The sequence below is a fragment of the Nicotiana attenuata genome, chromosome 12 (genome assembly GCF_001879085.1).
Source record: "Nicotiana attenuata strain UT chromosome 12, NIATTr2, whole genome shotgun sequence".
NCBI lineage: Eukaryota > Viridiplantae > Streptophyta > Magnoliopsida > Solanales > Solanaceae > Nicotiana > Nicotiana attenuata.
The window spans coordinates 6,873,568-6,888,462 of NC_032000.1; the positions used below are offsets into that span (position 1 = coordinate 6,873,568).

General features: G+C 37.9%; 2 protein-coding genes across 4 annotated transcripts; one reads left to right on the forward strand and one right to left on the reverse strand.

The window, feature by feature from the left end:
* On the forward strand, positions 807 to 3,186 carry LOC109235230. Of its 3 annotated transcripts, none has more exons than XR_002069342.1 (3): positions 807 to 1,432; positions 1,529 to 1,808; positions 2,260 to 3,186. XR_002069342.1 is itself a non-coding variant. In XM_019401265.1 (3 exons), exons 1-3 carry the CDS (start codon positions 1,145 to 1,147, stop codon positions 2,302 to 2,304), a joined length of 411 nt encoding a protein of 136 aa, XP_019256810.1. In that variant the 5' UTR covers positions 807 to 1,144; the 3' UTR covers positions 2,305 to 3,186. The 3 variants fall into 3 exon arrangements, 1 of the variants encoding a protein (XP_019256810.1); XM_019401265.1 differs by having other exon boundaries at positions 1,529 to 1,606; XR_002069341.1 differs by having other exon boundaries at positions 807 to 1,428; positions 1,529 to 3,186.
* Positions 3,302 to 7,940, reverse strand: LOC109235229 (LRR receptor-like serine/threonine-protein kinase GSO1). Its single transcript, XM_019401264.1, has 2 exons — positions 3,893 to 7,940; positions 3,302 to 3,796 (listed from the first exon to the last, which is right to left on the reverse strand). The coding sequence occupies exons 1-2, from the start codon at positions 7,302 to 7,304 to the stop codon at positions 3,426 to 3,428; spliced, it is 3,783 nt and encodes a 1,260-aa protein (XP_019256809.1). The 5' UTR covers positions 7,305 to 7,940; the 3' UTR covers positions 3,302 to 3,425.

Sequence of the window (14,895 nt, forward strand, 5' to 3'; positions counted from 1 at the left end):
AACAGCCCATACGACATTGTCTTGTCCATTACCTCCATAATTGTTTGCCCGCTCATAGGCCAATGGCAAGGCCATCACGCCAAATCGTTGCCATAGCCGCACCACGCCCGATGTAACACCATCATAAGTGGCCTAATTTTCCTCCAACACTTCTTCCCCGCTCCACCTAACCATCTTCTACTCTGAAACTTGTATTGGGTGATACCCTTTTTGCTTGAGCCCGACCGGGTTGGGTCCGGTCCGGGGCAAGTCGGGGCCATCGAACCCGACCTGTATGCAAGGTAGAACGACGGCCACGTCAACAACCGAGGTCGAGTCATTTCGAGACCGTTGCAGAGCTCGATATGAGTCACCACCGGATGGAGAAACACACAAGGTCGGAAGCCGGACTCGTAACGGATAACCAAGCGTCGCCGGATATCTCGCCCAAACGTGATTTTCTCAACCACTTCAGGCCATTAAGGCGTAATTACAGGGATCCACGATGTAATTAATTTACCTACCTTATTTTTACCCTTAATCAGAATGTATAAAAGGGGAGAAGACCCCATAAAGAGGGGATCGGAAACCATTACACTACAGTACCATCTCTCTCAATTCTTGTACGCTATCAAGCACAATTGTTCTAAGCAATATTATATTCTGCGATTATTTACTTTAACAGCAATTGTTGAGTCTTTATCTTTTATTTTCCTCAATCCAAACCTTTTGTATCTTTTAGTTCACGGATCCTTAAAACCCCATATAAATTCAATTGTTATGCGGATTCCAGGGTAAACAAAACTCTTTTACTTATCTGTCAAGATTGCATTTTCTATCGTCTCCGGAAGTGAAATTTAACTGCGAATTGGTTCCCATTTCGCAATGCGTGTTTAAGTCCCAGAATCCCACTTTGCTTCCTCTTGTAATTGTAGTGCTAATTATTTGTTGTTATTTTATTTAAATTCTTGCTACTTCTCCTGATATTGCGTTGAAACGGCGATTTGGTATGATAAGGGATAGCTTGCCAAATGGTTGGCTACTTAGAGTTGCTTCTTTAGTCACATTACTTAATTCAAATTGACGATACTTTGATGCATAACAAACTTATGTCCGATACCTATTTGCTATTTTGTTTTTTTGGTCTTTGATTTGGATTGATGATATGATTAGACCTACTCAGTGCTCATCCAAAAGAAAAAAAGGATTTATATGTACTCTATTTGTTTTTACGGGGAAGTTCAAATTTAAATCCTTCTTATATGTTCATCAGTCATCAAACATGGCACGCACAAGTTGTAGGAACAAATTGGAGCTTGTATTTTACTTGTCCCTGCTGCTTGAATGGCGACATAGCTTCTGGTGCTTTGGTTACTTACTTACTTTGGAAGAGTTGGTTCCATGTTTGCCGCACCTTAGACATGGGGTCTCTCGTCTAGTAACTGGAATGTGGGTAATGAGTCTTCGATTCAATGATAATATTTATTTCATTGTAGCACTTATTTCTCTGCCTTGCCTGTCCTGAAACTCTGTTTTTACTCTGTTGTAGTCTTTGATTGACTTGCCGGTCTATGTACGCGATGGTGGTTGGAGGGAGGTGGTGTTGGAGACCAAATGGAAGAAGGAGGTAAAATGGGATTGAGCGGGTGAGGTGGCACGCCACATGGCGTCCATTTCAGTGAAATGTCATGCCATATGAGATAGTGTTAGCCATGGTGGAGGGCCCTAACGGTAGAGGGGTATTTTTGTATCAATTCTATAACTCGGAAATTGTGGTGGACGGATAGTATAATAGAGGGTATAAATGATCTTTTTCACATAGTAGAGAGGTATTTTTGACCTTTTTCCATGCAAAGATCTATATTTGCAGTTAGAGTTTATCAAAGGAAATAAGACACTAGCTGAATCCATAAATTGCCAATCCTTTAGGTTTCTGATTCAGAACATATAATTTAGATTAACAATAGTTGTAAATGACTTGATCATATTTCTATCTAGAAGCTAGTTAGAATGGTATAGCAGCCAACTACAATATCCAAGGCTTAGCCAAACTGATGAAGCACGAAAGCTGCAATTGTCCTTATACTCAATGGTGGGATAGAGACAAGTTTTTGCATTGTATTTGCATCAGTTATGCTAGAACTATCTCTATTTGCTCTCTGGTCTAGATTTTTTTGTTTTGTTGAGTGGCCTCCCACTTATGCTTTGTGTAGTCCTTATGTGACTCTTTTGTGCTCTTGTATATCACTTCCCATATTGATATTGAAACACTTGTTGCAGATGATGATGAAGATTAAGAGTATGGGTGGTTTTCGGAGAATTTAGTCCTGTAGCCGCTCATATGACGAGTCAGCTTTGTTTGTTTTGTTGAAGATGTGGTCAGCTTTGTTTGTTTAAGCTGCTGTTTCCTTTTTATTAGGCTGCAGAAATCATTGATTTTTGAATCAGCTAAAAAACGCTTTATGATGGAATTTTATGTGGAGTGCCTCCAGTCGAGTTCTCTAATAATGAAAATTGCATTATAAGTAATAAAGCTACTTATATTATGGTCCATTCTCTGGCATGGTGGAAGTGGACTCCCTTAATACTTCACTGTCAATTCAATATAACTACTTCAAACTTTCAGCAATGTATGAGTGTGTTAGGACATAAGTTGTTGCTTGCTGAGCTTTAATTAGCTCTTTCAACTGAAAATTGGTTTTAATAGTTGGTTCTGGTTGAGTCGGATCAATTCCATTAAATGGAAAGAAAAGCATTGCAGGGAAAAAGATGTCCCCAGATTATTATGATATATGGGTTTTGATGCGTATTACTGTTTTAGGATTGTGAGGATCGATTATATGTAAACGTGGAAAGTATATGTTTCTTGATATTCTTATGCTTCTCTTGCAAAATATCCACTTCTGTTATTTGACAGTGCTAATGAATTGGTTTGTAGCTGAGACAGCAGCATGGACCTCTATGCTTATTGGTTAAGGATCAATCTTACCACCAAAACAATAGCTCCTCGCAACTTCTTGGATTGGGATAATATGACATTTGCAGTACCTTCTCCATTAAAATTCTTGATTAAATTCTCTTACAATAGCTCAATTTGCCGAGCCATCAGCCATACTATCAACTACTGTGGCTGAATACAACCTCCAATACCAGGTTGAGAAACTTGATTTTGCAGGAAAACATGTTTTGCTTGGTGGACTATTGGTAAGCACTGGTTAAAAGGTCTTTGTTCTGATTATCATTAGATTTTTTTTGTTTCTCACATTTGAGACATTTGATAATGATTCCCATCAGTTGTACATAAAATCTTTAGGAATTAGACTATCAACAAACAACTGTGAACTTGAGGCTCCTAGCCTGAAAAAATGCTTTTACATATTCAATTTTGCAGAAGATGAATGTTCTCTGATCTTCAAAAGCTTAAGAAATTTCCTTGGCTAAAACAACTAAACGTAATTGTCTGGACTCATCTTATCAGAGTGAACCACCTTGTCGTTAAATACATGTAGTAACTGATCACAAACTTTCCGACAAGATGGCCTTTCAGCAGGTGCAGTTTTCGTGCATTGCAGTGCTATTTCCAGCACCTGAAATGCAGCACTTTCTTCATTGGGTAACAATGGTTTCAACACGGGATCAATGAGCTCTTCCCTAGCAGTTCCAGACATTTCAATACGCGACTCAACCCACCTCACCATGTCCGTGTCTTCTCCAAAACTCCCATCAGTTGGCATCCTTCCACTCACAAGCTCCATGAGTACAATACCCATGCTATAAACATCACTCTTTTCTGTTGCCTTCAAAGAATAAGCATACTCTGCGAACAAAAAAAGTCAACTCGGTTTAAACAAAATTTGGCGGATACAACACATGCAACTCGAACATTCAGAAAAAAAGATATCAGTTTAAATACCTGGAGCAATATAACCATAAGAACCAGCAAACCACATGTTTGATTCTGTGTTGAAGGAATCATAGTTATCCTTAATGGCTTTGGCCAGCCCAAAATCCCCCAAATGTGCCTCCATGTTAGAGTCTAACAGAATATTGCTGGATTTGATATCCCTGTGAATGATTTTGGGCACACAATCATGGTGAAGGTACTCAATTCCTTGTGCTAATCCCACTGCTATCTTCAGCCTCGCCTCCCAGTCGAGGCACTTCTTCGTCTTGTTATTAGCCGACTGCTTGTGCAGCCAATCCCACACACTTCCATTCTCCATATACTCATATATCAGTAGATTTGAACCTTCTCCTCTATTGTTACAATACCCCATTAGCCTCACCAAGTGCCTGTGCCTTATCCTCCAAAGTGTTTTGATTTCTCTTGCAAAGCTTTTGTCCAGCAAGAGATCATCTTTGCTTGGTATTCTCTTGATTGCCACTATCTCTCCATTAAACAACTCAGCTTTGTAGACAGTTCCAGATCCACCAGATCCGATTATGAACTCGGTGCTTAGATTATTTGTTGCTTCCATGATGTCATCCCACCTGATATCGCGCTTGGCAGCAACATTTCCAAAGAGTGGTCTCTTTTGTCCTTGGGAAGAGCTGGAAGAGTAAGCATAATTTACTGAACTTGCTCTTCTAAAGGCTTCTCGCCTTTGCTTGAAAAAGAGGGCAGCTCCAAGCAACAGAAGTATAATTGCCACTGTAGTTGATATCACTGAAATTATTACCACTGTTGAGTTACTTAGTCCTGGATCCTGATTGTTGGACTTGGAGTCTTCGCAATTTTGCAGAGGACTTCCACATAGATGATTCCCGGTGAATGCATCAGCTGGCCAATGTGCATACTGTTTGTCCAATTTGCCGTGAAGGTTGTTGTAAGAAACGTTAAGCTTTCCCAAACTGCTCATTTCACCAATTTGAGGAGGAACTTCTCCGATGAGCTGGTTATGAGATAGATCAAGTGCTTCAAGTTTAGAGAGTGTCCCAACAGAAGGAGGAATTTGGCCAGTGAGGTTGTTGAAACTCAAATCCAGTATGCTTTGGAGATTCTTGAGCTGTCCTAGCTCACTGGGTATTTCACCAGTAAAGGTGTTTCCCGAGAGACGGAGTATGTAGAGCTTGCTTAAGTTGCCAATGGTAGTTGGAATGGGACCAGAGAGTTGGTTTCTGTCAAGATTTAGGACATTAAGGGAATTGAGGTTACCAATTTCAAGGGGTATAGTTCCATTCAGTGAATTGTCTTCCAAAGACAGCACTAAAAGCTTTGAGCAGTTGAACAATTCTCTAGGAAGAGGTCCTGAGAATTTATTAGAGGCCAGCTTGAGCTCACCCAAGAGCGGCAAGTTTCCGAGCCAAGTAGGGATTGATCCAGAAAGAAGGTTATTATTGAGATCAAGATGGGTGAGCTTTCTGGACAGAGAAAGCTGTGCAGGTATTGAACCAGTCAATTCATTTCCGGAGAGATCTAGCAGCGATAGTTCACTGATCAATCCCAATGTCCAAGGGATTTTTCCAGTGAAACGGTTGTTTCCTAGCCTTAACCTTTCAAGAAATGGTGAATATCCCAGGTGGGGTGGAATATCATGATCAAATGCATTATTTGTAACATCAAAAGAAAGAAAAGATGTTGAACTACATAGGGCAGCAATACTACCATTCAGTTTATTATGAGAAAGATTGATTCTCGTCAGATTTGAAACATTGATCAGTTCATCAGGAAGATTACCTTCAACGGAGTTGTTATAAAGCATAAGCTGCTCCAGAGATCGAAGATAACCAAACGTCGCAGGGATGCTACCAGATAGTCGATTATCTGCCAAATCAAGGGTCTTCAGCTGGTGACAATTCCCCAAGCTGGCAGGAATTTCACCAGAGAGATCATTCTGTCTAAAATCAATGAAATTCAGCTGCTTCAACCTTCCAATTGTAATGGGAATGTTTCCTGTGAATTGATTTCCATAAAAATCGATCATCTGCAAGCTAGAACAATTGCCTATCTCCATTGGGATTTCTCCAGATAACTGGTTCTCATATAGAAAGAGGATCTCAAGGTTCCCAAGCATTCCTATCTCTTTTGGTATATTGCCACGTAAGTTGTTGTGAGACAATGCCAACGTTTGCAGATTTGTGAGGTTTGCTATCGATGGAGATATTGAACCAACCAAAGTGTTGTTGTTAAGCAGGAGATCAGTCAACTCAACCAACTCGTACAGCTCTACTGGTATCGAACCACTGAGCGTGTTATTAGACAAATCGAGCTGCTTTAGTGACCTGCAATCTCTCAATTCCACAGGGATTTCACCAGAATGTTGGTTTTCAGATAGTATCATGTGTTCCAAGCTGCTCGCATTGGAACAAATGCTTTTCGGTATGCTACCAGAAAGATTGTTGCTCGTCAGAACCAAGAATAGTAGCTGACCCATTTTGCCGAATTCGCCAGGGATTTCACCAGTAAGTCTGTTTCCAGACAAGTCTAAATTCTGAAGGTTGCTCAACTTTGCCAAGGACTTTGGGATCGAACCTTCAAGGTGATTACCAAGCAAGTTAAGATAAAGCAGCTCATTCATTCCAACAAGCTCAGTAGGAATCTGTCCAGAGAGGCTATTATTAGCAAAATTGAGAACTTGGAGGTTTTTAAGGTTTGCTAATTCTTCTGGGATTGATCCATTGAGATTGTTGACAGCAACACTGAATGCAACTAGGCTGGAGCAGTTGCCAATCTCAGCTGGAATTGGACCTTCCAGTTGATTCTCCTGTAAATTCAAGTTCTCAAGCTGGCTGAGTTTTCCTAATTCAGAAGGAATTTTACCACCTAAGCTGCATGTGGCCAAACCAAGAGTGACCAAATTTTCAAGATTACCAAAAGTAGTTGGAATTGTCCCTGTTAGGCCATTATCACCAATTCTAAGGACTTGGAGATTTTTCAGCAAGCCAAATTCAGTGGGAATGGGGCCAGTGAGTTGGTTGGAAAAAAGGAGGAGAGATTCCAAAGAAGTAAGGTTAGAAAGAGTAGGTGGAATGGGACCTGAGAGCAGATTAGAAGAAAGATCAAGTTGGAGCAGGTCATGCAAAAGGCCAATAGACGGTGAAATTGACCCACTGAGTGAAGAACCTGAAAGGTTTAGGCTCACCACTTGTACTGAGTTTCTTGCACATGAAACACCTCTCCATTTACAGTAATTTGGATTGTTTTCAGACCAATCTCTCAAAACATTTTCCGGATCATCAACAAATGATTTCCTTGTCTCCAAAAGAATCTTCAGTGTTGTTGATGATGACTCTGTTGCATTCTTGCAAAACACATATCCACTTGAACATATAAGAACTAACGTTACAACAAACAAAGCTAAGAAAACTCCTTTAAGCATCCTCATATCTGTGATTGAAGAGAAATGAACTGAGTCACAAGTCTCTCTTTAGTTAATAGAATATGAAGAAAAAGAAAGCAAAAAAGGGACTAAATAGGACAGCAGAAAAGGTTTGACTTTTTCACTTATTGGTTCTGCTATTACTGCTAAGAATCATATTCTTGAGCAGGGGTTGAATGGCAGAAGTTTTTGTTGTGGGCATTTATGGACAAGAGTGAAGTCAGTGCTATCTTGAGCAGAGAGAAGACGCGTGGTTTTAGAACCAGTGCATGCAGCAGCCATGGTTCTTGGATTTTACGTGAAATAAAAGTGCTGCTTGTGGTTTTACTATAATCAAGCTGTTTTCGGTATTTACAAAGAAGAAACAGTATTAATGAGGGAAATCTTGAAATGGGTGTGGAGTAATAAGAAGAGATAAGGAAGGGAGAAGCTACAGCTACTCTCTGTCAGTTGACCACAACAATTCCATTAATGGTCACCGAACTGCTGCTCCATTGAGATAGAGGCTATGAGAGAGAAAGAGATTCTTTCTTTAATGTGGAGTGATATTAATGGTTGAAAGACAAGAACAATATTTAATTAGTTAATGATAAGACAAAGGTCAAGCAAGTCTAAAAGGCCAGCCACGAGGGGAACCGTATTATAGGGGAATATTGTTTGGAGGCCTAATTATATTCTCTAGCTACTAATTACTTGTCATAGGACGTATGTTTTTCGGTTATATACATTTTATTCAGTTCAGATGTATATATTCTTATATATTTTACATTGTATTTAATTTCATTGTATAGAATTCAGTTATATTCAAACAACAAAAAATCAAGAAATATGATGTATACCATTCTATTCAATTCGGATGTATTACGATGTATTCAATTCGGCTATATTCATTCTTAACTATTTTACATTGTATTCAATTCGACTGTATTCAAATAACAAAAAATCACAAAAAACATTGATATTCAATTGTATTCATTCGTAGCTGCTTTTATATTGTATTCAATTTACTATATTTAATTTGGCTATATTCAAATAACAAAAATTCAAAAAATACAAGGATCTGCCAAAAAAAATAACCATCGGAATACATAAATATAAGCAAAAATACAAAAAAAAAAAAAAAGAAAAAACTATATTTGCATTGAAAAATATAAAATATACTCAGATTTGAGTGTATTTAATATTATTGTATGTGACTCAATAGCAAATAAGAGAAAAAGGTTGTCGTATACATTGCATTTGTAGGTGACGTCTTCCAGCCAAACGAAATGCGATATATATATATATATATATATATATTATATATAGAATATGAAATATTGGTATTAAAACTAAAAAATCGAGATGAACAAAAATTCGTCCAAATCTGATAATACACTATCACTTTGTATCTACCAAAATTCGGTCAGACGAACAAAAATTCGGCCATAATGAATATTTTGTTGTATTTAATTCGTCCACAAGAAATAAAATAAACACAAAACTGATAAATACACTCAGATCTGAGAAAATACAATCAAATTTGAGAAATTTGGTCAGTTGGCCATGAGTTTCAGCCAGAGGTGATGGCAGTGGTGGAGGCTGATCTAGATTGAGGAATTTGAGGTACTAAATTGAGGTATTTTCATAGCGCGTGAGAGAAGAGATAGTACATAGGAAAGAGAGAGAACGAGTGACCTCTCACTAAAAAAACACCCACTACCCACAACCACATTCCTCCAAAACCACCAGATAAACTCGATCCTCAACCCCCAAACCCACCATCCTACAAGGCGAAACTGCTACAGGATGAGTTCTTCATCAACAACAACACCACTCCAGCAGCTGAAAATATCCCAACACAACCCATGGACATACAACAAGTAGATTTGGATACCACGAGCTCAGGGATGATAACAACCGACTTGAAGCAAATAATGCTGACTGAGGAGGATATTAAACATATGTACAGTCCTTGGAGATTCTCAGTCATCATAAAACTTATAGGTAAACGACTGGTGCATCACTACCTTAAAAAGAAGTTACAAGACATATAAAAAATTAATGAGAACTTTCCCCTCATTGATCTTGGGGAAGATTATTACACTGTCAAATTGGCCAGGGAAAAAAATATGACAAAAATACTGCACAATTGACCCTGGTTTATTAATGGATTCTTTCTTTTTACTCAAAAATGGGTGCCAAATTTTGTAGCCAAAGAAGCAAGCCAAAGCTTTACAACTGTGTGGGTTCGTCTTCCCTAGTTACCCACGAAGTTTTATGATAGAATTATATTATCAAGAATTGGCAACTGCATTGGAAAATTGCTCAAAGTAGATGCATGCACCTCAGCCACGTTAAGAGTGAGGTACAACTAGACTGTGTGTGGAGTTGCCTCTCGACCAACCAGTACAAAACTACCTCCTAATTGGTCAACATAAATAACCTATTTTTTACGAAGGTAATGACATCCTATGTAAAACATGTGGCAAGCTGGGACACATAAGTCTGCGTTGTACACAAGGCACCTCACCAACTGCACCAAAGAGGCCAGCCAGACATTGAGCCACCAATATCAAAAACTGAGCAAGCAGGGGAGTGGATGACAGTTTTCTTCCCTAGGAAAGGCAAGCTAAGATAGCCAATCAACACACGCACAAGGCTGGTGCAAATCTATCCCCAGGTATAAATGTTCGAATGTATGATGATGTGTCAGGTAAGTACCTCAATACTCAACCTTTAAGTTATGTTAACAAACAGATATTAACTAATATTCCTAATACATTTCCTAGCACAGTTCAATCTGACCTTAATAATGAAAAAATATTTATCAACAAAACTCAAGTTGCTAAACTAAATGATGAAGGTGAAAGTAGTTTAGCTAAACCAGTAAAGCAGCACAAGGTTTTGGGAAAAAAGGAAATCAATAAAGAAAATCAAAAAACTAATATTTTGCATGAGGAACGAGCTGTCAATGTGACAAATGTCACAGACGTGGCACAAAATTCAGGCATGATTAGTGAAGAAAATCTTTTGCTTAATACTATGGAATTGGACATCACCCATACCACCACCAATCCTGGAACCAAAGAAGTGATCAAGTACTCTACTAATAATAATTATTTAACCAATAATAATAACACTCCTATTATGCATGCATGTCCCAACCCTCACGACCAATCCTCCCTAAAACACTTGGAACACAAAAGTAGACAAGTGGCGGAGGATATATCTATGCAAAATCTTGATATATACCACACGCAACAGCCTGCCCAAGCAATACAAATAGAACCAATTGTTGATAACCAATTTTTCCTAACATATTTTTATATACTCAAAATATTCTCAAATAGCATGTACACGCATATATAAGCATGCCCAAGAGGTTTGGTATTTTTCTCTTATTTTTTAAAGATTTTAAAGTCAATTTATTGTCTATTTTAATAGTACAAAATTCAATAACTATTCTCAGACTAGCATTTTTGGTGAATAATTTATTTTCATTCTCATATTTACACCAAGATATAATTAAGATAATATTTTGCATATTTTTACACATTTGTTTGGTATTTTTTTTAAGCCAAATTGCATATAATTGCAATTATATATTTTACAATTAACAGCATTTTACAATTATAAAATTATTTTTAATATTTTTGAATTAATATTTATACGTTATTAATTAATTTCAGTACCTTTAGTTATTTTAAAATCTTTTTAACCATTTTATAAAATAATAAAAAAAGGGAAAATTGGCTATTTAATAAACAGCCCTTTATTATTTAAATTTTATCCAATTTGACCACACCTTTATCAGATTTAATTGACCCAATACCCAATTAAACTCACCCCAGCCCAATCCCTAATATAACCCAGCCCAACCCCGATTTAATCTGAGTCGTTGATCAAGTAAGATCAACGACCCAGATCTATTTTCCTTAATTAAATCTAACTACCCCCCCTCCCTCGACCCCTCAGTCTTCGAGACAGTCTCTCTCTCTACTTTGTCTCTTCCTCTCCCCCTTCTCTCTAGAACCTTCTGGTTCTTCTTCTCCGATGACCTCCACCATCTCTTCGACCACCAGCCGCCATGAAACCCTATCTCGCCGATTCCCTCTATCCTTGAGACCCCAGAAGCCTCTGCCATACAAGTCAGTCACTGAAGCTTCGCCTGGTTTGTTTCCAGCCTTTCTCCGGCGAGTTTTGACTCGATGGTGTTCTAATCACCATGGTTCCTGAGTTTCACGGCCAGGTTACCTCTACTTCCTCTGTTTTCTTAGGAAACCCTAACCTCGACCCAAGTCTCTTAAAAACCCATCTGTATTTTAACGATTTGTGACCCATTCCTTCATGTTTTAAACCTTTCTTTACTCGATCTTTACAAATAATCAAGTTTTAAGCATCTTTGTCTCCTATTTGAAACTAGGGTTTCTTGACCCTGTTATCAGAAAGGTTTCCTATAATTTTTAACGTCTCTACTGTGTTTATTCTATTATCTCCTGATTTTATGTTATTTTAACGAGTATTGATGAAACCCTAGGTATTTTGGGTTGTTTCTTTGCTACTTGACTATGCATCTATGTGTTCTCTGCAACTCCCGCGTTGATTCATTGTTCTGACCTTTAATTCCTGCTGTTCTATGAGTATTTCTCCCTGTTAATCGCATGACTGCTATTTAAATGCTTGATGATTCCTACGGTTTGTTACTTGTTACTTGTATTGATCCTTTTGTGTATTAACTATGATATTTGCCTTAGAACTCTTTACTAATTTTGTATATTTTCCTTTAACTATAATGCTTGCCTTAGAACTCTTTTCTGATTCTGTGTATTTTCCTTTAACTGTGCTACTTGCCTTAGAACTCTTTACCGATTTTGTGTATTTTCCTTTAACTGTGCTACTTGCCTTAACACTATTACTGATTTTCAGAATAATACTCTGCCTTATTTTATAAGCAAGTATGTCGCCAATTGATTCTTATTTTCCTTAATTCATATGTTCTGTACCTGGTCCTAATCACATGCCTTATTCTTTACTACTCTCTGTATGATTGAAATTAGTCTTTCAATTAGTTCTCTTTCCTTATTTGTCACTATGGTAGCCATTTGAACTAGGACTCCCCAATTGAAGGGGAGTACTTACATTGATTGGGATTCTAATTGTATTTACTTCTATAATTATACTACACTTTACTTCTTACCTTATTTTTTCTACTCGTTTCCAAAACTATAAATACTCTACTCTTTCATTAGCAAAACAGAGACACACATCACTGAATACTCTCAATTCTACATTCTCTTGTGCTCTTTCTCTCTTGCTCTTTTGCTCTATTGCTGTTCTCTGCTCTTGCTTATTATTAGCCGGCTGTAAGCCAAGGCTAATATTGCGTTATCACTTTGTCTTTGCATCCTTCTCTTGCTCTCTTACTGGTATGTCCTAATTAATCTTCAAGTCTCCAATCAATGTGTTTATTCTTGTTTCAGTTCATTATCTTCTTGATTTTCTTCTATTTACGCTTCTACTGCTCAACATGCTATTGATTCTTTTGTTTTAGTATTTTACCATGTCTTCTGATTTATATTCAAAGCCTGTAATATGACATTGTCTATCCCTAACTTCTACTTACTATGCATGTATCCTATTGCTGTACATTATTATGCCTAAACTTTACCACTTCCTAAGTCCCCTGATCCCTGGCACTTTATATGTCCTGCTTGATTTACATGCTTCTAACTGATGTTTATCTTAATTGTTATAATTGCCCCCCCTACCCCCCCCCCCCCCGCCCTGTTGTTGTCTAAGTATTATGTTTAAGTTTGACCATTTCTTGGTCCCCTGAATCTTCTGATTCTGTGTAGTCATGCTTCAGTAAATCTCTGTATCTCCTCTAGCATTATGTGATCTATCTGTTCCCTTTCCCCATGATCCTTGTATGCAATCCTATATTGTTGAACTGGTGCTTCTTTTTTTAAAAAAAAATCCCTCGTTTTTTGAAAACTCTTTTAAACTACTTCTTCCTGCACTTCACACTACTCTTAGAGAATAGGTTCTGCCCCGTTCGTGTGAGCATTGCTTTGGTACCTCTGAGTACTCACTAAACTTTGACACACAAGGCTAGTAATCCCACACTGCACCTGTCCTACATTCTTCTAAGTGTTTAGGTGCTGGTATTGGCCAGGGACCCAATGGGGCCCTAGGGAGCTTTGCCGCACCTAGACCATGGCAAAGGCTGTGAAACTCGAAAGAAATGAGGTTGGAAGACTGGGCCTGATTGAAGGCTCCCTATAGAATAACTTCTTATTTTTTATTTATTACTGTAATTCATATACTATTGGTTTGTAATAATTTGTAAATGAACGATTGAGGCTAAATAGTGAACATGGGGGAGGGGAATGCATGTTTATTTTAAGTAATGGGTAGAAAACTTGTTTATAGGTTTTATTTACCTATTTGCGCAATAGATAACCTGCTTAGGGCATGCATTTTCATGTGCTAGAAATCATGTTTTAGGTCATGCACTCTCAGTATGTTATTGTACTCACTTCGTAATTTTAATCAATTAACAACAAGCCAAATAAACTGTCATTACTGCATCGGCATGTTAGAAATCATGTTTTAGGTACTCCTATGTGCATTAGATATCCTGCCCTTAGGACTTCTTATTCGTTCGAATTACAGTGGTTAATTAACATGTTAGTCTAATAACTTTGCTAAAATATGGCTAAGTGTTTGAAACGTTTCTGCAAATGCATTATTATGCGTACCTTAGAAAAATCAGAATCAAATATGCATGCCCATTCCTTAAAATAATCAGACAATGTATACGACGCCTAGGCAAACTTTAGGCCCAATAAGAATTGATTAATCGTGTTTAGGACCAGCCAACTTCTTTTAATTTCGAACTCTGCCGCTCCCATTCTTGCTTTGATTCTCTGAAGTTCACTCTATTTTTTCTAAAAAAAAAACTCTGCTCCATCTGGAAACGATTTTGAAATGGTGCACCTATTTACTCTTACTTAGTTTCTGATTTTTATGTTCTTAAATCACTGGGTTACCAACCTCTACCCAGAATCGTGCTATTTTATTTGTCCTGTACCTCATTAAATTACTGTTGCTACCTCATTTTTTAAAACCATACTTTAACTGCTGTTACCTATTCCTTTGCAAAAAACTCCTATCTTTGAGACCTTGAATGTGTTTAAGACGTGCTAATTATGCGTTCATTTGAGGAGGGACCTGTGAGCCTTTATTTGATTTCTTATGTTCCCTTATGTGCAGTCCTATTTGTTATGTATGTCGCTTAGCATTTTGCCTTTAAACTTAAGGGTTCAGCCTAGTCCCTACCACATAGGAATAATGGTCCTAAATACCCTCCAGGACTTATAGAACGGGACGGGTAATAGCACGCGGTAAGTATTCGTGACCAACACACGCGTTTAGTAACCTTTACGGGGTGGGAATGGTAGAATATGGAGATGATGACCGATGCGCTAATATCTCATGTAGCCCCTTTTCTAAGGAGCAATTACTGAGTATTGCATTAATGATCCATATTAATCATGAACCTAGGACCCCTCTCCTTTTGTTTGTTTTCGTCTCTTCTTGTAAAACCATTCAA